The sequence below is a fragment of the Pocillopora verrucosa genome, chromosome 13 (genome assembly GCF_036669915.1).
Source record: "Pocillopora verrucosa isolate sample1 chromosome 13, ASM3666991v2, whole genome shotgun sequence".
NCBI classification, from domain to species: Eukaryota; Metazoa; Cnidaria; class Anthozoa; order Scleractinia; family Pocilloporidae; genus Pocillopora; species Pocillopora verrucosa.
In genome coordinates, this window is record NC_089324.1 from 14335131 (window position 1) to 14356603 (window position 21473).

Genomic DNA, 21473 nt, shown 5'->3' on the forward strand with positions numbered 1-21473 from the left:
GGAGTGTTCCGTCGAGAAATTCTATAATCGATCATTAAGTTAATTTATCCGCTAATGAGATACGTTATAGTAATGTCATAATACTAATGTAAGTCATTTGTCAGCTGTGGACCTTGCCGACTCACTGGGTAAATATCAAATCGTTTCGTATACTTTATTATCTGAGTATTTCATAACAACGTAACTTCCTTTTAGGATTCAAACGCAGTTCTTATTGTCTGGCAGTAAGGTCGTCAATAAAGATGTTTGATAACAGTGAACCAAAAACCCACAACTGACGAAACATTCAGCTGATCTATTTTTAAACCCTTTACTCCCTAAGATCAGTATGCACACTCTTTATACTGTTTTATATACATTTCCTAAGGTGCTAACAAAGAGAATTTGCTTAACAATCAAGAGCTCCTGTACTTGTTGATCATTTCCAATATTCTCATAACCTTAATGTTTGAGTTAGAAGTTATACTATAAGGAGAAATTAGATGCTAGTCAGTCTTAGTGGTTAAAGGGTTAATTGTGTTTGAAACATTTGAGAATGATACATTCAGTGGTCATTGTAGTCCGCCCTCGATTTAGGCAACGCTTTGAAGCAATTTCCTTGTGGTAGATGCATTTCTGCCTGACACTCGGGGCGTCGAAATTTTCCTTGCCTTTGGCTCACTCTTGCGTATTTTTCCAAACACTCTCAGCAAAACGTGTGAAATTCCGTGAAAAACAGGATTCAAGTCGTAAATTGGCGAGTGGAGTTAAACTGATTTAATCCTTATTTACCCGTTGGCCCCTAAGAGTGACTAACATCTAATTTCTCCATATGATATCATCCCTGATACATATATTCTCCTTGTCAGCACCTTAGAAAATGTATAAAGAACAGTAAGAAGAATATACAGACTGATGTTAGAGTGTAAAGGGTTTATGTTTAGACATTTAAGAATAATGCATTCCGTGGTCATTAGATGGCCGACGGAATTTCTACTGCTACTATTTGCCGTACTTTGAAAAATTGTTTCTACGGTATGAAGGTATAAGGGGGAAAGTTTTAGGCAAAATATCGGTGGACTTACTAGCGAGCTTCTTCTTGGAACAGTTCGTCAGAAAACTGAGTATCAACGCTTTGATTTAACTTTTATACTTCATCACCCAACATGGTTCCCAGGGTCTCGCCATATCCCACACTAGTATGGATTAAACCAAACACCTGCAGACATATGTGCAAATTTACAATACAATAGAAGAGGAGTGACCTAAAAATTATAACTCTCTTTACAAACATCAAACTAAATAAAGTTAAAAAGAGATCCATTTACAAGGCAGCGCTTAAAGCGCTCTGTGCGAATATGTGGTAGCATATAGTCATGACCATGTTGACGTAAAGATTGATATGTACGTTTTTTCGGTAGAGGATCTGTTAAACAATGTGTATCTGTAGCTGTGATTTAGCTGTAAGTTGTTTATCCCTAGTTTGAATTACATCACTGATGAATATGCGCTCCTCGGTGTAGCCATGTTTTCATGCTTGCTTACAGAATTAATCGATCTTAGAGAGGTATTTACCACCATAAGCACATATCCATACTTAAATTATACGGACGTAATTAAGCTATGAAATAAGATCGTTAACTCTTCCAAAGTGTACCCGTAGTACTAACAAATTCTGATGATATAGAGTCTTGAATTGACCTTATATTATCCATCATATTAGGAAATTGAGTGTCCCAGTTGCATGGATTTTCATGAAATTTTACTCCCAATAATTTAAGTTCGCTCTTTCTTCTAGTGGGCACAGTCCTAGGGGGGTTTTTGGGGTCTTTCCTCTTATTACTAGTTCCCATGTCTTAGTTAGGTTTAATTTCATACGATTTATACTTGACCAAAACTCAATGTTCTGAATTTAACTAACCGACGAGTCATCAGGCAAATTTGGCCCAATTGGAATACTCGGGTGATATAGTCTGCAAACTTAATAAGCAGGTTTGTTTCCGGGTTCACAACAGTAATGTCATTAACCACGATGGAGAACAACAGTGGACCTAAGACAGTCCCCTGTGGAACACCCCTGTCGATTTCAACGAACTTTGTAGTGACACCGTCGACTGCAACTCTTTGTTTACGGTTCCTCAAAAAATTGATCATCCAGTTAATAACGTAAGGGTTGATATTATATAACTTGAGCTTATTACATGAAATATGATAGGAAACAAAATCGAAAGCTTTACTAAAGTCGAAAGAATACACCATAACAAAGTCCGCGTCTTTATCCAACAAGTTTAACCAATACTGTTGACATTTAAGAAGGGCCATTGTGGTATTATGTCCTTTCTTATAGGCAAACTGGTTAAGCCCAATAGATGACTGCAGGATAGTAGATATTTCTTGTTTCTAAGCGAGCCTTTCAAACGTTCTCATGATTATGTTTGTAAGTGACATGGGTCTCAACTGACTACATTCACTGAACGGGGATACCTTAAGCATAAGTGTAACATTACCCAATTTCCATAGACGTGGAACTTTTTGCTGTTTAATTAAGTTATTGAAGATTTTCGTTATTATAGGAGCTAGATAATCAGCATAGTTACACCAAAGCCAGTAGGGAATTTCATCAGGCCCAGAAGCTGTAAGTGTCTGGTGCCTCGAGAGATTCTAAACAGAAAGCATGGTTACCTCGGGACATGTGTACCGTCTGGTATCTCTAGGGCTCTGGCGCCTCACATGTATCATTAGTGTTAATAGATTGAAAATATGCGTTAATATTATCAGGATTTATTACTTTGCTAATTAAGGTACCCTGAGTTTTCCTACAGGTAATTATTTGGACTGTGTCCCACCATCCCTTAGATCCCCTGCAGTGTTTCCTGTTTTCATTGCGGACAGCATTTATTTGATTTTTACGAATCAGGTCGTTGATTTCTCCTCGGCGAGTGGCTCTGATAAGATCGCTGTCTGTTTTTGCATTCTTATTTCTTATCTTACAAAGGTGCTTCACCAATGGTGACATGTAGGGCGGGTCTCTCGAAGATGTCTTGACCGCAATCAAGGGAAAACAATCATTATACATTTCCAATAGTTTCTGACTTAACAGTTCAACACTCTCATTAGGGTCATCCAAAGAGCTTAAAGTACTCCAATCATATCCTTCAAGCCTTAAGTCCATGGCAATTTACAGTGTTCACGGGTGTCTCTAAAGCCGATCTTTTTCCTGCTGGGTTTTTACCGGAGCAGAGGGATGGACAACAATAGCAAGATGATCAGATCTCACAATTCTTTTCATTAAAACGCCGGGTTTCCAAAGGAATGGGCAGTTTATAATGAAAACATCTAGAGTTCGGTTGGCACGTGTAGGAACTTTAACCAAACGACCCAGCAGCATCAGAAGTTTTTTTGTTTATGACTTAGCCGTTTTCCAGAACATTTGTCTAAACGTCTAAACATTTGGAGACATGACATCGTCCATTTTGTAAAGTAAGCGCGTCTTCGACAATAAGATGTAACTTTTAATAAGATTGTTATGATATTCCTTAAACATGTACTCCTATTTGGGTCAAGATGTTTTCTAAGGGCATGTGAAAAAATGTGAACTGGAATTCAGCTGTAACGGTGCATCATGGCAGCGTTACAAAGGGCATGAGAAGAATAAGGTGAACTCGCGAGAATTTATTGATCGGCCCTTGGAACAGTGGGAAAGAAGGTCGTATGATTCTCTCAAATGGCTGAAATTTCTTAAATTAAATTTCTGAAATTAATTTTTCTGCCAACAGATATAATTTCGAATGCATCATAGGAAAGCTTTTAATCAACAGCATGTAGTTTCCAACTTGCAAAGATATTTCTCTACTATATATATTTTGGTCTCGCGACACTCAGCATGAAAGCTCTCTGAGTTGTCCAATTAATGGACGAAGCACAAGGATTTTTCTTCCAAAAAGTCGAAGAAAGTTTGCCAAGTTTCCAGCCACAAACACTAGTCTAATAAACTCGGTTAGCGTGCTGTATCTCATTTGCTTTTTTTATTTCTACAGGTATTTTACAGTAACTGTGATTATTTTACCCCGGTGATAAAAAGGTTTAATCCTGTGAGGGCCCGCTAAGTGAAAGCTCTCTCACACGACAATCAGCAAAGCTGGATGTGCATGAGACTTGAGCTGAAAGGCTGCGATTCATAGCGTGATTAGGTAGCTCTATGCGTTGTCTTGTTGACTTAATCAATCGGAGTGTACAAATCTCTTGTGGACTGATGAAGTTGCTTTTGATCTCACCAGTTTCTAAAGAAACTGTGGTGCTGCGTCGGTGTGAAAGTAGAGCAGGTAATTTAGTGTTAACAACTGGGTTGAAAACGTAAATTGGCCGCCGTAAAGAGTAAAAAAGCTTACGTTTCGAGCGTTAGCCCTTCGTCAGAGCGATTCATGAGTCAGTCAGACTTCTTTAAGTCAGTTGTTGTCGACTCGTTCTCCTGTTTATAACTTACTACTAATGCAAATTATCGCAGTTAATCTTTCCGTCCAGAATAACGATCAAGAAGATTTTATTTTGTTTGAATTTATGCTCAGAGGGGCACAGAGTACCATTATTATCTCAATTATCAAGCTTTTGTAAATACAATTTTGATTAAACGGAATTGCATTTAACTATCTTCCCTCATTCAACCATTTATTTTGATGTGAGCTTTAAAACAGCACCTAATAGCTGCAATATTGGTAATTCGATTCTTTTGTTTTGCCGGTATAGCACCATTTGTAGCTGTAGGTATGCGTGCCACAAACGTGCCAGGGTTGACAGCAATAATCCCAGTTCTTGTCCAAGTCAATGTAGCACCAGTAGTAACTGTACCCATGGAGGCCGCATTCATGTTCAGCTAAACAGCGTTGGCCTTTCACGTTGACGGAAGAATATCTGATTGAACACGAGGTCTCGGTCGACTTGGTGCTATTTGTTTGGCAAGTCTGATGATTCTTTCCGCCATTAAACTTACATTGGGTAAAACAGCATTTGGCCTCCGTCGATTTTGCCCAGTCAGTGTAGCACCACTTCTCCTTCTTGCCGTTAAAACCACAGTTGGAATTTATGCAGCGCTTGCCTTGGATTGTCACATCAGACTCATCGGCTGCAAGGTTTGGAACGATCAAATACTCGTCTACTGGTGGTGAAGTAGCTTGGTCGTTCGAGCGTTGCCGCTTAACGTCATCGATCTCATCTAACTTGGGCTCTCTTGGCCGAAATTTGAGATAGGTCAGCCAGGATGATTCCCTTTTCTTGCTCTTGTTCTTGATGTGTCTGTTGGGAGCTACATGGCGCAAGCTGGAAGAATCGTGGTCACTTGCAACGATCTCGGGTTTATCGCGATTGAGGAGTGGTAGAGATGCCTTTGCATTATACAGCAATAAACTAGCTCTGCTGGTGTACATTGCATTTCTAGCCTCTTGCAATACGTCAACTTCTCTTGGTAAATCTATGCCCAACTCTATGCGAGCAAGAGAGTAACCTTTCGCAGATACACCGTTGTTTTGTATCAAACCCACCACCCCTTGAAGGACTTTGCGTTTCTTGAGAGGAATAGTTGATTGCTCCACCCGGCTTAAGTCATTCGCTGCATTTGCCAATCGTAAGTTCACAGGAACTGCAACTTGAGCTCGTGCAGTTTTTGATTTTGCTGAATTCTCATTGCATTCATCAACAAAAATTTTTGCCGCCTGGTAGCGATCTTGAGCGAGGTCATTACTAATAAGTCTTGCCTCCAGTTCACTCACGCTCAGAATGTCCACGTAAGAGTCAGCAGTATTTTTTCCGATGTAAGCAAATGAAAAACCATTCTCGCGATTGCCTGAACTTGAAGCATCGCAGCAAACCGCTGTCCAGAGGTAACTAGGGACGGTGACTCGATTGAAATCTCTGTGAGCCACGTCTCCTTCCAGGTCATGTTCTCTGTTTGGAATTCGTATTCTCTGCTGGACAATTCCCGTCACAAAATAACGTCTAGCGCCGGAAAAAGAACAATTTGTCCTCATTGTCCTCATGGCGGCTTCTTCCATTTTCCTCCACGACTGCTGGTTGAAGCAGGGATCTTGAGGAACGGCGTTTGTCAAGGTAAAAGTCGCCGTTCTTCCTTCTCCACATTGGTAGAAGTTTGGATTGAGGTGACCCCGGTCGTAATCCGTGTTACGGTAGTCTGCGTTTATCGCCTGTACTGTCTTGTAGCGTTCAGTTTGCTGGGAAGCTGTCTCCATATTTCTCTTAGATCTGGTGTCAGAGGCTACCAGGAGCTGTTAAGAGAAAAACAAAAAGTCTGAATAGGGCTAAAATCATAAAACGTTTTCAAAAATAAAATATGACCAATTTTATTTCATTGAATTGATTGAACATTGGTTTATTGTCTGTTGGTGGAACCACCGAACAAGAAGAGGAATACTGGTACTTTTCTGAGTGGAACATGATTTTCTGTCGATTGGTGAATAAGTAATATGAATGTACTGTGGTCGGCTTTACCTTACAGAAGTAGAAATGTTCAAAATTTTCTAGATTTCAATAAGGCTCGTTTTTCAAACTGAGATATAAATTAAGATTCCAATCAGCAACTTGTTCCGATTCATAAATTACGAGGTCGAATGTGTTACCTACCTGAGGCTCGACAAACCATGTGGACCTTCTCTCTGGCTCGGGAGAACCCGAGCAAGGATCAGGCAGGGTATAAGCTGAATACACAGGAATCTTTAAGCTGGTGCTGTACAGTGTGGCATAGCGGTATGCATTGTCATACCGTTGGCAGATGCTTTTGGGCGATTCAGCGAAACTCCGAGTAAGACTTGGCGGGGTTCTTTTGTAAAAGTATTGCATGCAGTTGCCGAAACCTTGATCGACTTCACATTTCGCACTGAATGCATTTAACCACAAAATCAAGAATACCTGGTTTAAGGCGGTTTTCATGACTCCTTAAATATCTATTACAGAGTGGTGTTCTCTGCATCCAGTTTCCTTCGTGAGCTTCTAACGCTGGTCGTTGCAAATTATCACTATTCAAATGAATTCGAAGCTATTCAGCCGTTAGATTATATTGATTATGTAATGATATTTGCTAAGGGATTACCTTAAACATTGTCATGGCAGCCCTTGCGTGGAGACGAGGAAAGAGGAGATCGTCCACATTTCCAATGCCCTGAAGACTCCTTTTGCTCTTTGGCCTTCTTTTGCGTTACCAAATAAGGCCATAGCAGCTTTAATGAATCGACATAGGTGATTCTAAACCTAGTTTTATGCGATACTTTATTTTACATTGGCGAGTCGCCACATGTAATTAATGTTTTACACGAACTTTGCGTGGTTCTTGTTGAACATTCAAGACCTTGTGCGTGGGTGTAGTTCAAGAAGGTTAGGAATGTCTTTGTACCACCTCATCTCTGTTTGGGTCGCCACTGTAAATAATTTGGCTATTGCTTTCTTTATAACTTGTCGAGGTTTAGATTCACCAGTTTTTCCAAAATTACGGGTTTGAAAGGAGCGACTAACGAACTCATAACAGAGTTCGTTGCCTTTAAGAAGTCAATAGAAGGTACCCCAATTTAAATTCTATATCATGACTTTCCAAAATTGCTTTCCATTAATACAATTTTGTAAAATCAAGGTCAACTTCTAAACTTTAAGAATTTTCATCCAAATTTGTTAGAGGGGTGTTGAATGGAAAGCAGAACAGGTAAAGGTGCGTGGGAAGAAGTGCCTTTGATATTAGCATAAAACGGCCTATTTGTCATGATTCGTGGGTGTTTCTGTTCATGCTCTGAGACGTTTTAAGAAGTAATTTTTATTTGGAGTCAGTTGAAAGTTATCTGTGATTGCTTTAGCTTCACTTTACTTGGTTTTTTGATTTGTTTTGAAAATTCGTGCCACTTTCTTAAATCAATCAGATTCAAAAGTAAAACCACTCGCTTGTTCAGGTCACTCGCGTTTTCCTGCGCTTTGCTCTGTGATCGCTTTTATTTTGATTTTTGACTCAGACGAAAAGTTCGATGCTCCTAGAAGAATGGAGACCTTTTAGTTTACCTTACACAGCGTGCTGCTCAGCCTTTTATGGCCTTGTTAATGAGACATTTTTACAGTGGCTCGATAACAGTTGTTTCACTAACTGATTGCCAACATTTTTCATAAGCTGTGGGCGTTTTAGTCACGCTTAAAAGATTTGCGAGGCAAAACAATGGTCGCACTTTCACGCATGAGTTGTCATCAGAATGTTTCACATTCAGTCAAGAAGGACAATTCCAAGTGATCGTGGCTGAGACGGCTTTTAAAATTTTGAAGTTTTTCAACTCACCCCTTCATTAGGAAAGTTTTCCTGTGACTCCTATTTGACTAACTGTTCAGTGTGAAAATTAATTCATGTCTTTCCATTCATAAGCCATTTTCGATATATTAAAATTCAAACTTGGCTCCGAGGCTTGGGCGAATAACACAAAGGAAAGCACATTGGGGTTGAGGGATTAGTTATTCATTTCTTTTTGTCATTCTCCATAGCCTTAGAGCCACATATCAAACTCTTTCCCCAGTGCGACGAACATTTGTTTTTCTCGGTTCCAGGTGTACGCAACCACTAACCCCGCGTAATGCACATGCTCTCCGTTACGAATTTTCAAAATGGCGGACAGGCCAAAGAGGGAAATAAAAAAAACAAAGCGATTTTGCAATGAATACTCAACATACACCCTCGTTAGAAAGGCGAATCCACGGAAGAAAGATACAAAACTGTATGATATTGAGATCGATATGATATTAAATCGATACCGAGGGCCCGTTTCCAACTTGCTAAGAAGTGCATTTAGTTACCTTCCGCCACGATTACTAGCTTTCTTGACAGCTTTCTGAAGACAGAATACTTTCTTTCTGAAGACTTCTGATATGCCGCTATTGGTTATTACACCTCGTACATCTGATTGCTCAAACACTTTGTTTACGATTGTTGAAAAGAACGACTTATGGTTCTCCGTCTTCGTCTTTACATTGCTTTGAAATAGTATAGATTAGTAAGCTGAAACGAAAGATTAATAAGAGAAGTTTACGAAAAATCCAGCAAACAAGATTAAAAAAGGCATTTATTTAGACTTCATAATTCAACGAACTTCACAAATCTTACTTGTTTATCTCGTAAATAAACGATGACAGATTAATTCCCGAAGCGCTTTCTGAGTTTCCCGATCCCTCTCCTACTGCTTTCACGCTTACAAAACAGGAAAAAATCAAAAGGAGGAAGATACAGCTGTTTTGAAACGCCATTTGACGAGGGTAAATCTGCTTTTTGTTCGACACTTTACATATCAAAACAAAGGAAATTTGTTCCTCTTTTTGATTCTGGCAGTACATTTTTAATTTGCGCCTGCGTAAAAGAGATATCGCCCGAGACCCTTCGCTCGGTCGTGTTTTGATCAAAACCGCCTTGTTAATTTCACGCAACCGCTCGGAGAAAAGGTAAAAATGACGAGGGAAAAACTTTACCTTCAAGTTAGAAAATTAGCGAAATAGAAAGCCACAATATTATAGTTTAATATTTCAGAGGTACATTGAGTCCTTTTTCCGTAGAGAATCCGCACGATGGTAAAACATTCGAAAATTACACTCGATTTGAGTGGGGTGTTGAAGTGGGCGTGGTCACCACATTCATGTTAAGACTATTTGTACCCAATGAGTTTGATATGGTTAGTGGGATTGTACTTTATTTGAACAAGGCAATGTTTATTCGACTTCAACATCGCCCAACAGTAACAACATTGGCATCATCTCAGTGTAATTCGCATTAAATCAACCTCGCTCCCATTTGGCTAAATTTTGTCCGCTTTGGCGTCTGCCTGTTTTGAAAAAATAACTCAAAAATTTAATTTTTACAACTGCCATTTGTCATGGTTTTGATATCCGAAAACCCCAGTCCTTCATATATCCTTTCCAATACATTAAGTGGAAGGCCACATCAGTTACAGAAGCCGCGTTTTACGGTGCTCTCACCCCGAGGAGTCTTCATGTTGTCTTTCATTCATAAAACACACGCCTTGGGCAGTTTGTTTCTAATTGTCATGCGAAGAAACTATTGATATGAGCCACAATTCAGCCGGATTTCACCGAACATTTCACTTTCAGACTCTTTATCAAGACTAAAAAACTTCAGGCAGAAGTGTTGAATACAACCTGCCGAACTATTTTAGTTTATGGACTATCACATATTGTAAACTTTGATGGTTGGACATTTTTGAAAGCTTTTAATTAAGAGAATATTCTGATTGATTGAAAAAGACCAGTGGTCCTCTTCCACCGATCAGATTATACTCTCAGTTGCTCTCAAGAAGTAGGGAGAGACACTTGACTACGTCTCGTGTTTCCCTCTACACTTCTTTCGTGCTCTGGCTGCTTCCTATTTGCTTTACTACAGAACAGAGCACATTCGAATGCGTTGAATATGTTTTGATTTATTTGCATCTATTTTCACTGATGTCCATCTGTCAAATAAAGGCCGATTTTGATGTCTCAGAAACATTCTCTTTCCAATCCCTCTTTCACAACAACAATGGGAAGAACAATAAAGAACAGTCTTACAAGCGCCTTCAAGTAATAAGACTATTGGAATTTTAAAAAAGTTATCCTTTAACCCTTCAACTCCCGGAAGTGATTCACATGTAACTTCTCCCTATAATATCTAAAAATTATCCAGCAAACAGGTAATGAGAATATTCAAACTTATCAGATAGAAGTTGTTATCGTGATCTGACACCAAACGCTTGTAACTTATTTACAAGGAAATGTGTAGCAGCTAGAGGGGAGAATTAACAGTCAGATCTTGGAGTTAAAGGGTTAACCTTATAAAATCACGCAATTGCATAACGCGGTTGTTTTTCCTTTTTCTTTTTTTTTTTTTTTGGGAGCGAGGTCTTACAAGAGCTGGATGTCACACAGTACTTGTCTATTTCAGTACCTGGTACGTATCGCTCTCTCTAGTAGAAGAAAGTAATATATATGCAATTACTGTTATGTTATCGAAAGAAAATAACGTATTTAACGCGACGTATTTAGTGCAAAATATTCCTTGACAATCACAATCCTATAATGTTTACGTGGGCTACGTTATTACGAATATGCATAAACGCCACAAGTATGCAAAATTGAAATGTCAAAGCAGAGTAGTTCAGTTGTATTTGATGAAGCTTCTACAAATTCCAGTTTCCGATTATTGCACATTAGGAAAGAAACAGTTCGGGTCATGAGAAGTAGAATACAAACTGCGAAGTAAATAAGTGTCTATTGAAACAGCTACTTTAATATGAAGATTTTTTGAGGGTTAGTCACGAGAATACGTCCATCTGGTGTTGCTGCTATTCCATGAGGATAAGGTAAATGAGTGATGCTTTTTCCAGTGAAGCGACCGTCCAGAGAAAACTGCTGAACTCGATGATTAAACCGATCACATACGAGAAGATTATTGGAGCTGTCTATTAGCAAACCACCCGGGTAGTTAAATTGTGCATCTTGATTGCCTTGTTTGCCAAACTTGTGTAAGAATGTTCCTGACTTGTCGAAAGCCTTAATGCAATGATTTCCGCCATCGGAGACAAAAAACTTGTTTTTGTAAGGCAGGCACCTCCACGGTTGTTCTAATTTTTCTTGGTCGGTGTTTCCAAAGATGGAAATAGTCTCTCCCTCACGTGACATCACCTGTATCCTGTTACTCGAAGTCTCGGTTATAACAATGCGATGTTCCTCATCCAAACAAACATCAATTGGGTGACAAAACTCTCCCATTCCTGTACCTACTTTTCCGAGAGTTTTCATAACAGTTTCTGTCTGGATATTAACTTGCTGTATTCTGTTGTTATTTGTGTCTGCGATCAAAATCTCGTCATCGTTCAAATATGTCACGCCAAATGGGCCTTGATATTGCCCTTGATATTGCCCTTTAATTTTTTTCAGACATTTACCACTTTTATCGAATATGTAAACAGATTTTTCACCATTGTTAGTTACGGCAATATTCCCTTTCGTATTTACCGCGATTCCAAATAGACCGTCGACGCGTTCTCCTTCTAATAAATCCAGATCCAACTCACCGACCACAATAAGTTCACGCTCCTTCACCGCCACAGTGAACGGAGAGTTGGCGAGTGTATCTCCATTAATCTTCACTTCAATGCTGTAAGCACCGGGTACTTTGGGTATAAATTTCACCTCGAATCTACCGTTTTCTGCGTTGCAAACAGTGACTTGTGTGACATCTTTGTCTGGTTGTATGAGAACTTCAATTTGCTGTTTGAGATCAGGCTGGTTACTTATTTCGCCATCAGGTGTTTTGGGAAATAAAATGAACTTTGCTTCTAAACCAGCCTGAAGAGTTTGATCCAGTCCCTTTAGAGTGGACCAGCTTGCGTCTGCTATGTCTTCGGTGGCGATGTCGCCCAAGTTGAAGCCCACGGCAGGAGTGGGGTAAAACTTGATGAACGAGGTCTGATGGTGTTGTGCAGCTTGGATTCCTCGAAGCTCCTCAAATCTCTGTTTCAAATTGTGCTTGTTTTGCATGATATCCCAGCTCGAGCTTTTCTGCACCAAGTTTTCGGCAAAGTCGGCGACTTTGTTGTTTTGCTTCATCAGAGATTCTACTGCCTGTCGGGCCGAGTTGATTTTTTGGAGTCTCGTCACGCACGTTGTCTCGATTGATTTAATGGCTTTCCGCTCGCGATCTCGAATCTCTGCGATCATCTTTTCGGCTGCTTGAGAGACTCCTCGTTTAGCGATGCGGGCATTTTCTTGCAGGCTGTTTGCTGTGTTTCGGAATTGCTGAAGCGTTTCCTTTAAATCTTTTTCCCTTGTTCGGCTCTCTGCGGCATCCGCCATGATGTTTCCTTTCTCGTTGTCAGCCCCTTCGTCGAGCAATTGAACTTTGTGACTTTGATGATCCGTGACGATGCAAAGATGGCAAACACAACACTGACACTGGAGGCAGTAAAACCTCGTGATCTCTCGCTCATGGTACTTCTTGGTGCAAAAGGGCTGTCGCTTTAACAAAGCCTCGTAATCTTGATCTTGGAAGTCTTTAACAGGCATGACTTTGTGTCCCTCAAAGGCGTCGCGCATAATTTCATGTGCGTTAAGACAGTCGGAACACATGAATCGGGCACAGTCAAAGCAGTAATGGACATTGGAGCTGGTCTTTTTACAGTTCCCACAAGTGACATTCATTCCATCGTCACTTTGCCGAACGGCAAGTATATTCAACAAACTGTTGTGAAAGAAACTAGTTGGCAATGCTTCGAAGCGATTTCCTTCTGGCAAGTGGATTTCTGCCTGACACTCGGGGCATCGAAACTTTCCATGTCTTTGGCTCACTCTCGCGTGTTTTTCTAAACACTCACAGCAAAAGGTGTGAAAACACGATATAATTTTCGGCTCTTTGTAGATCTCGAGACAAACTGAGCAAGTAACCTGTTTGGTGAGATTTCTCAAGAAGGACTCCATTGTCAGCGTTCAACAAGATTGCTCGTAAACACAGCCTGAAAGAGCTATTGTTTTGAATTCCGAGAAAAACAGGATGTAGCTGAGTGACCTTACGAACTGAAGCTAAATATATTTAGAAACTGGGCTATTATCACGCAGTTACGCTTTTGTTGTAGAAGATCATGGCCGATAAGGTTTCTTTTTGTTTTGTTTGTTTGCACGTTTTCACGCATTACTGACTTCGAATTCTCGCTTACGTTTTTAAGTCGTAAATTGACGTGTGGAGCTGTTCCTCATTAATTCTTTGACCTTTAAGAGTGACTAACATCTAATTTCTCCTTATAATATCACCCCTTAAATATTACGGACACGAGAATACAAGAAATGATCACCAACTATGGAAGCGTTCGATTATTAAACATATTCTCCTTGTCAGCACCAGAGGAAATGTATAAAGAACAGTAATGAGAATATGTAGACTGATGTTAGGGTGTAAAGGGTTAATGTTTGGACATTTGAGAATGATGCATTCTGTGGTCATTGTATGGCCGATGGGGCTGTACTGGTACTGTGTGCCGTACCTCAAAAAATTGTTTCCAGGGTTATGACGGTGTAAGGATTTTTTTTAGGCAAAATATTATTAACAGTGGACTTACTGGCGAGTTCCCTGTGGAGAAAGTTCGTCAGATGATTGACCAGCAACGCTTCGATTTAACTTTTATACTACAGCCCCCAACATGGTTCCCAGGGTCTCGCCATTTCTCACAGTAACATGACGAGAAGGGGAAACGGGCTGGGAACGACGATGTGATACTCCTGAGGGATTTTCCTTATGGCTAACCGATTGCCGCCAGATATTAGGAGCTTCAGAAGTTTTTCGTTCATGGCTTGTGCGTTTTCCAGAACACCCACGTGTAAACTTGGAGAGATGAGACAGTTTTTGGTGCCCCATACACGTCGATATCTAAATAAGCTGAGGAAGTTTTAAGCCGATGGCAGATACTCCTTCAAGTAATTGTTGTGCAGGATGTTGAAAAGAGACATCGATGTTAGCGATAACCTCTAAGCCCCGGTTGTTCGAAGGTCGGATAACACTATCTACTGGATAAATCTCTATCCGGTTGATAACGCAGTACGTTTTGCTGTCACTTATCCGCTGGATAGCGATTTATCCGTTGGATAGTGTTATCCACCCTTCATACAACTGGGCCCTGACCATTAAAATGGAAGCTAATTTGACTGAGTTGAAATCGAAGTTGATCAGGTATCGTCTGGAGAATGTCAGATATCTAAGATAGCTTATTCACTGGAGCTATCAGTAAGCCTGAACTTTTCGATGTTGCCGTCGGCAAGTAAGAAAACAAACTCTTCTTTTTTCAGATTTATCGGTCCAAAAAAATGGTCTGCAGGGTTATTACAGACATCCCCAACCCCCCTCCTCTGGGATGTGGCGGAATTTCGCGCAGTTGAGAAGGGATTACTCTCAGGTCGGCGCTCATTCTTTCTGGTAATATGGCTTTCGATGGTGGAAGGTTGAATTTCAGATTCATTTGAAATTGAGTTTCGAATATTTGGAAGGAACGCTTCATTGTTATTTGGCGCTATAAGATCAATTCCTTAAAATGAAAGAAAGTTGATGAGTGAGTCAGCCAAGTTCAATTCACTGTTCACGGGCTCAATATTCCTGGTGTCAAAATTATGCAGAAATATGAAAGGCACTTTTAAAAGTCACGCAACTGCAAAAAGCGGTTCTTTCGTTTAGTTTTGTTTTTCGTTTACCGGTTTTTTTTTTGGGGGGGGGGAGGGGGCAGCTGGCACCTATCACCCTTTCCAGTAGAAGAAAGCAATATATATATGCCATTACTGCGACGTATTTAGTGCAAATTATTCTTTAACGATCAGAATTCTGTAATATTTACATGTGCTGCATTATTACGAATATGCATAAATGCCACTAACTTACATAATTTGAAATTTCTAAGCTTATTAGTTCGGTTGTATTTGATAAAGCTTCTTCGAGAAGAAGAATAAACTTACAAATCCCAGTCTCCGATTATTGCACATCAGGAAAGAAACAGTTCGGGCCATTAGAAGTTAACAAAAACTGTGAAGTAAATAAGTGTCTATTGAAACAGCTACTTTGATATGAAAATTTTTTTAGGGGTAGTCACGAGAATACGTCCATCTGGTGTTGCTGCTATTCCATGAGGATGAGGTAAATGAGTGATACTTTTACCAGTGAAGCGACCGTTCAGAGAAAACTGCTGAACTCGATTATTCCACTGATCACACACCAGAAGATTATCGGAGCTGTCTATAAGCAAACCACTGGGGTAGTTAAGTTGTCCATCTTGCCTTTTTTCCAAACTCGTGACATCACCTGTCTCCCACTATTCCAAAACTCGGTCACAACAACGCGACGTTCTTCATCCAAACAAACATCACCTGGGATATCAAAATCTCCTATTCCTAGACCTTCTTTCCCTAAAGTTTTCACAACAGTTGCTGTCTGGATATCGGTTTGTCGTATTCTGTCTTTATTTGTATCCACAATCAAAATCTCGTCATCGTTCAAATATGGCACACCACGTGGGTTTCCCTTTAACTCTAATTTTTCTGAGAAATTTTCCATTTTTATCGAATATGTAAACAGAATGTTTATCATTGTCAGTTACGGCAATATTCCCTTTCATATTTACTGCGATTCCAACGAGAATGTCGACCTCTTCTCCTTCTAATGAATTCAGATCCAACCCACCGACCACAGTAAGTTCACGCTCCTTCACCGCCACAATGTACGGAGAGTTGGGCATTGTCTCGCAGCTCGGAAACTGTGTGGTGAAACTGTCGAATCGTTTCCTTGGAATCGTTTTCCCTTCTTCGGCTCATTACAGCATCCGCTACGATGCTTACTTTCTCGTTGTCCGCTGCTTCGTCGAGCAAATTAACGTCATGGTTTTTACGATCCGCCACGATGCAAAGATGATCAATCCCTAATTAACCCTTTGACTCCTAAGAGTGACCAGCATCTGATTTCTCCTTACAATATTACTCCTGATTTACACATTAAGGTCACGAGAATACAAGAAATGATCACCAACTAGGAAAGCTTTTTATTATTAAACATATTCTCCTTGTCAGCACCTTAGGAAATGTATAAAGAACAGTAAGGAGAATATACAGACTGATGTTAGGGTGTAAAGGCTCAATGTTTAAATATTTGAGAATGATGCATTCCGTGGTCATTAGATGGCCGATGGAATTTCTATTGCTACTATTTGCTGTACTTTAAAAGTATTGTTTCCAGGGTTATGACAATGGAAAGAACAATTAACAACAGTCTTATGAGCATCTTCAAGGAATAAGACAATAAGAATTTTCAAAAAGTTTTTCTTTAACCTAATAAAGTCACGCAAGCCCAAAAAGCGTCTTTTTTGGATTTTTTTTTCGGGAGCGAGGCCTAAAAAGAGCTGGATGTCATATAGTACTCGTCTATTTCAGCACCTGGCACGTATCACCCTTTCTAGTAGAAGAAAGCAATATATATGCAGTTACTGCTGAGTTATCGAATGGAAATAATGTATTTAGTGCGACGTCCTCAGTGCAAAATATTCTTTAACAATCAGAATCCTATAATATTTACATGTGCCATATTATTACCAATATGCATAAATGCCTCTGACATGTATCTTTTGAAATCTCTAAGCCAATTAGTTTAGTTTCATTTGATGAAGCTTCTTCGAGAAGAAGAATAAACTTACAAACTCCAGTCTCTAATCAGTATAGCAAATTAGGAAAGAAACAGTTGGGGTCATTAGAAGTAGAAAACAAACTGTGAAGTAAATAAGTGTCTATTGAAACAGCTACTTTAATATGAAAACTTTTTCAGGGGTAGTCACGAGAATACGTCCATCTGGTGTTGCTGCTATTCCACAAGGTTCAGGTAAATGAGTGATACTTTTACCAGTGAAGCGACCGTCCAGAGAAAACTGCTGAACTCGATTATTGAACCGATCACACACAAGGAGATTATTGGAGCTGTCTATTAGCAAACCAATGGGGCAGTCAAATTGTCCTTCTTGATTGCCCTTCTTGCCAAACTTGTGTAAGAATGTTCCTGACTTGTCAAAAGCCGTAATACAATGATTCCCACCATCGGAGACGAAAAACTTGTTTTTGTAAGGCAAGCAGCTCCTTGGTTCTTTTAATTTTTCTGGGCCAATGTTTCCAAAGATGGAAATGTTCTCTCCCTGACATGACATCACCTGTATCCTTTTACTCCAAAACTCGGTCACAACAATGCGACGTTCTTCATCCAAACAAACATCAGTTGGGAGATTAAACTCTCTGGTTCCTACACCTGCTTTTCCTAAAGTTTTCACAACAGTTCCCGTTTGGATATTTTTTTGCTGTATTCTGCCGTTACCTGTGTCAGCAATCAAAATCTCGTCATCCTTCAAATATGTCACGCCAGATGGGGCTGCAAATTCCTTTTCAACTCCAATTTTTCTCAAACATTTACCATTTTTATCAAATATGTAAACACAGTGTTTGCCAATGTCAGTTACGGCAATATTTCCTTTCGTATGTACAGCGATTCCAAATAGATTGTCGACCCGTTCTCCTTCTAATAAATTCAGATCCAACTCACCGACCACAGTAAGTTCACGCTCCTTCACCGCCACAGTGAACGGAGAGTTGGCGAGTGTATCTCCATTAATCTTCACTTCAATGCTGTAAGCACCAGGTTCTTTGGGTATAAATTTCACCTCGAATCTCCCGTTTTCTGTGTTGTAAACAGTGACTTGTGTGACATTTTTGTCTGGTCGTATAATAACTTCAATTTGCTGTTTGAGATCAGGCTGGTTACTTATTTCTCCATCAGGTGTTTTGGGGGACAAAATGAACTTTGCTTCTAAACCAGCCTGAAAAGTTTGATCCAGTCCCTCTAGAGTAGACCAACTTGCGTCTGCTATGTTTTCGGTGGCGATTTCCCCCAAGTTGAAGCCCACGTTAGGAGTGGGGTAAAACTTGATGAAGGAGGTCTGATGGTGTTGTGCAGCTTGGATCACTCGAAGTTCTTCAAATCTCTGTTTCAAATTGTGCTTGTTTTGCATGACGTCCCAGCTCGAGCTTTTCTGTACCAAGTTTTCGGCAAACTCGGCGACTTTATTGTTTTGTTTCATCAGAGATTCTACAGCCTCCCGAGCCGTGTTGATTCTTTGGAGTCTCGTGACGCACGTTGTCTCGATTGATTCAATGGCTTGTCGCTCGCACTCTCGAATCTCTGCAATCTTCTGCTCGGCTGCTTGCGAAACTCCACGTTTAGCCAGTTGAGCATTGTCTCGCAGCTCGGAAGCTGTGTGGTTAAACTGTCCAATCGTTTTCTTTAGATCGTTTTCCCTTGTCCGGCTCTTTGCAGCATCCACCATGATGTTTCCTTTCTCGTTGTCCGCCGCTTCGTCGAGCAAAATAGCCTCATGGCTTCTATGATCCGTCACGATGCAAAGATGGCAGACACAACATTGACACTGAAGGCAGTAAAATCTCGTCATCTCTTTCTCGTGAAACCTCTTGGTGCAAAAGGGCTGTCGCTTTAACACAGCTTCGTAATCTTGATCCTGGAAGTCTTTAACAGGCATGACTTTGTGTCCTTCGAATGCATCGCGCATAATTTCATGTGCATTCAGACATTCAGAGCACATAAATCGAGCACAATCAAAGCAGTAATGCACATTGGAGCTGGTCTTCTTACAGTTGCTACAAGTGACGTTTGCTCCATCGCCACTTTGTCGAACGGCAAGGATATTCAACAAACTGTTGTGAAAAAAGCTGGTTGGCAACGCTTCGAAGCGATTTCCTTGTGGCAGGTGGATTTCTGCCTGACACTCGGGGCATCGCAATTTTCCATGTCTTTGGCTCACTCTTGCGTGTTTTCCCAAACACTCACAACAAAACGTGTGAAAACACGATATAATTTTCGGTTCTTTGAAGGTCTCGAGACAAATAGAGCAAATAACTTGTTTGCTGAGGTTTCTCAGGAAGGACTCCATTGTCTGTATTTGACAAGATTTTTTGTAAACACAGCCTTAAAGAGCTATTGGTTGAATTTCCGAGAAAGCATTGTGTACGTGTAGGCGCAAGGTGAAACGGAAGCGAAGGAACCGCGTTTACGCAAACCTGACACTTATGTCAGGTTATGTCAGTTTATGCAAACTAATGTCGCTTGATAATATTTTTTTGCTAAGTGGCACGCGAAGGTTATCAAGATAAACAACAACATTGAAGTGAATTCATTTTCAATTTTTCGGGTAAATTTGCAATTCAGCGTCCTAGCTCAAATGTATACTTTGCTTTAAGGATATAGTAAAGAATATAAGCGATTTTCGGTATAGAGTAAGAAAAGGACGATGTTCGATTAGCATCGCGCTTACGAAACTAGACTTCAACGTCCACGCGGTTTCAGCTTACATTTGTAAACGGTTCCACGATCGTCGAAATAAGTTGGATCATTGGATGAAGGTTTTTACAGATTTCTTTCAGAGATAGTTACGCTGCAAGCGTGAAGAAAGAGCGACTCTTTTCCCAGTCGAAAGAATCGTTGAAAGAGACAATTAGCTTTTATTTCATAGCTTCGTAACACCGTTCGCAAAGAGAATGAAAGTCGATGACGGACAATCTCCTTGGCCCAAGTACATTAAGACAAAGGACATGTCTTCTGTGAGAGCTTTAACGGGCGCCACAATAAATATGGTGACCGGTTTAATTTCTTCTAGAGAAGAGAGGCGATCGATCACTGGCGCTGCTTGATATGATAAAGATTTTCCATAGCGAGTTGATGACAAACGGAGACATCTTTACCTTCGAAAAACATATCTATGGGTTTCTGCATGCTGCTCTTCTTCAAATGTTTCTATCCCAGTCTATCCTGATCTTTTCAAATCGTTGTTGTCTGAAAAGTTGACCAATTAATGGAAGCATTTTGTTCAACATCTTGTTCGTTAGTATGATAATAAATGACCAACTCGCCAATCAGAATTGACAGAAGAATCGGCAAAAGGGGTTAACCAATAAAAAGTCATTATGTATTTTCTTTCAAAAAAAGTGACGTCACGGAACACGATTTGTGTCAGGTTAGCGTAGACATTCCCTCGCTTCCGTTTCACCTAAGGAGGTGGGGGATTACTGGTTAACGTTGGCTAAGAAAAACAGGATGTAAGTGAGTGACCTTCTGAACCGAAGTTAAATGTATTTAGAAAGCGGGCTATCAACACACAGTCACGCTTTTGTCGTAGAAGATCATGGCCGATTAGGTTTCTGTTTTGTTTGATTGTTTGCATGTTTTCACGAATTACTGACTTCGAGTTCTCGCCTAGGTTTTCAAGTCGTAAATTGACGTGTGGAGTTAAACTGATTTAATCCTCATTAACCCTTTGCTTCATACGAGTAACCAGCATTTAATATCTCCTTAAAATATCACCCTTCATTTAAACATTACGGACACGAGAATACAAGAAATGATCACCAACTAGCGAAGCTTAAACATATTCTCCTTGTCAGCACCTTAGGAAATGTATAAAGAACAGTAAGGAGAATATGCAGACTGATGTTAGGGTGTAAAGCCGGGTTAATGTTTAGACATTTGAGAATGATGCACTTCGTGGTGGTTATATGGCCGAAGGGGTTTCTACTGCTACTATTTGCACGTACTTCGAAAAATTGTTTCCAAGGTTATGACGATGTAAGAGTTTTTTTGTAAGCAAAATACCGTTAACAGTGGACTTACTGGCGAACTTCAAATGAGGTCAGAAAATTGAGCTGCAACGCTTTTATTTTACTTTTACACTACAACACCCAACATGGTTTCAAGGGTCTCGCCATATCCTACGCTTGCATGGCGAGAAAGGGAAAGGGGCTGGGAACGACGATGCGATACACATGAGGTATCGTCTTTATGGCAAACCAATTTCCGCCTGGTATGAGGAGCATCAGAAGTTTTTCGTTGACGGCTTGTGCACTTTCCAGTAAAG

At 40.2% G+C, this 21473-nt stretch overlaps 3 protein-coding genes across 3 annotated transcripts; all 3 read right to left on the reverse strand.

The window, feature by feature from the left end:
• Positions 1-4673: 4673 nt before the first annotated feature.
• On the reverse strand, positions 4674-6915 carry LOC131770760 (uncharacterized). Its single transcript, XM_059086479.2, has 2 exons — positions 6610-6915; positions 4674-6254 (listed from the first exon to the last, which is right to left on the reverse strand). Exons 1-2 carry the CDS (start codon positions 6913-6915, stop codon positions 4674-4676), a joined length of 1887 nt encoding a protein of 628 aa, XP_058942462.2.
• Positions 6916-10431: 3516 nt separating this feature from the next.
• LOC131777448 (E3 ubiquitin-protein ligase TRIM71-like) lies at positions 10432-13487 on the reverse strand. Its single transcript, XM_066160810.1, has one exon. It carries the CDS (start codon positions 13462-13464, stop codon positions 11269-11271), a length of 2196 nt encoding a protein of 731 aa, XP_066016907.1. The 5' UTR covers positions 13465-13487; the 3' UTR covers positions 10432-11268.
• Positions 13488-16977: 3490 nt separating this feature from the next.
• LOC131770831 (E3 ubiquitin-protein ligase TRIM71-like) lies at positions 16978-19804 on the reverse strand. The gene has a single exon (XM_059086561.2). It carries the CDS (start codon positions 19494-19496, stop codon positions 17307-17309), a length of 2190 nt encoding a protein of 729 aa, XP_058942544.2. The 5' UTR covers positions 19497-19804; the 3' UTR covers positions 16978-17306.
• Between the last annotated feature and the right edge of the window lie 1669 nt (positions 19805-21473).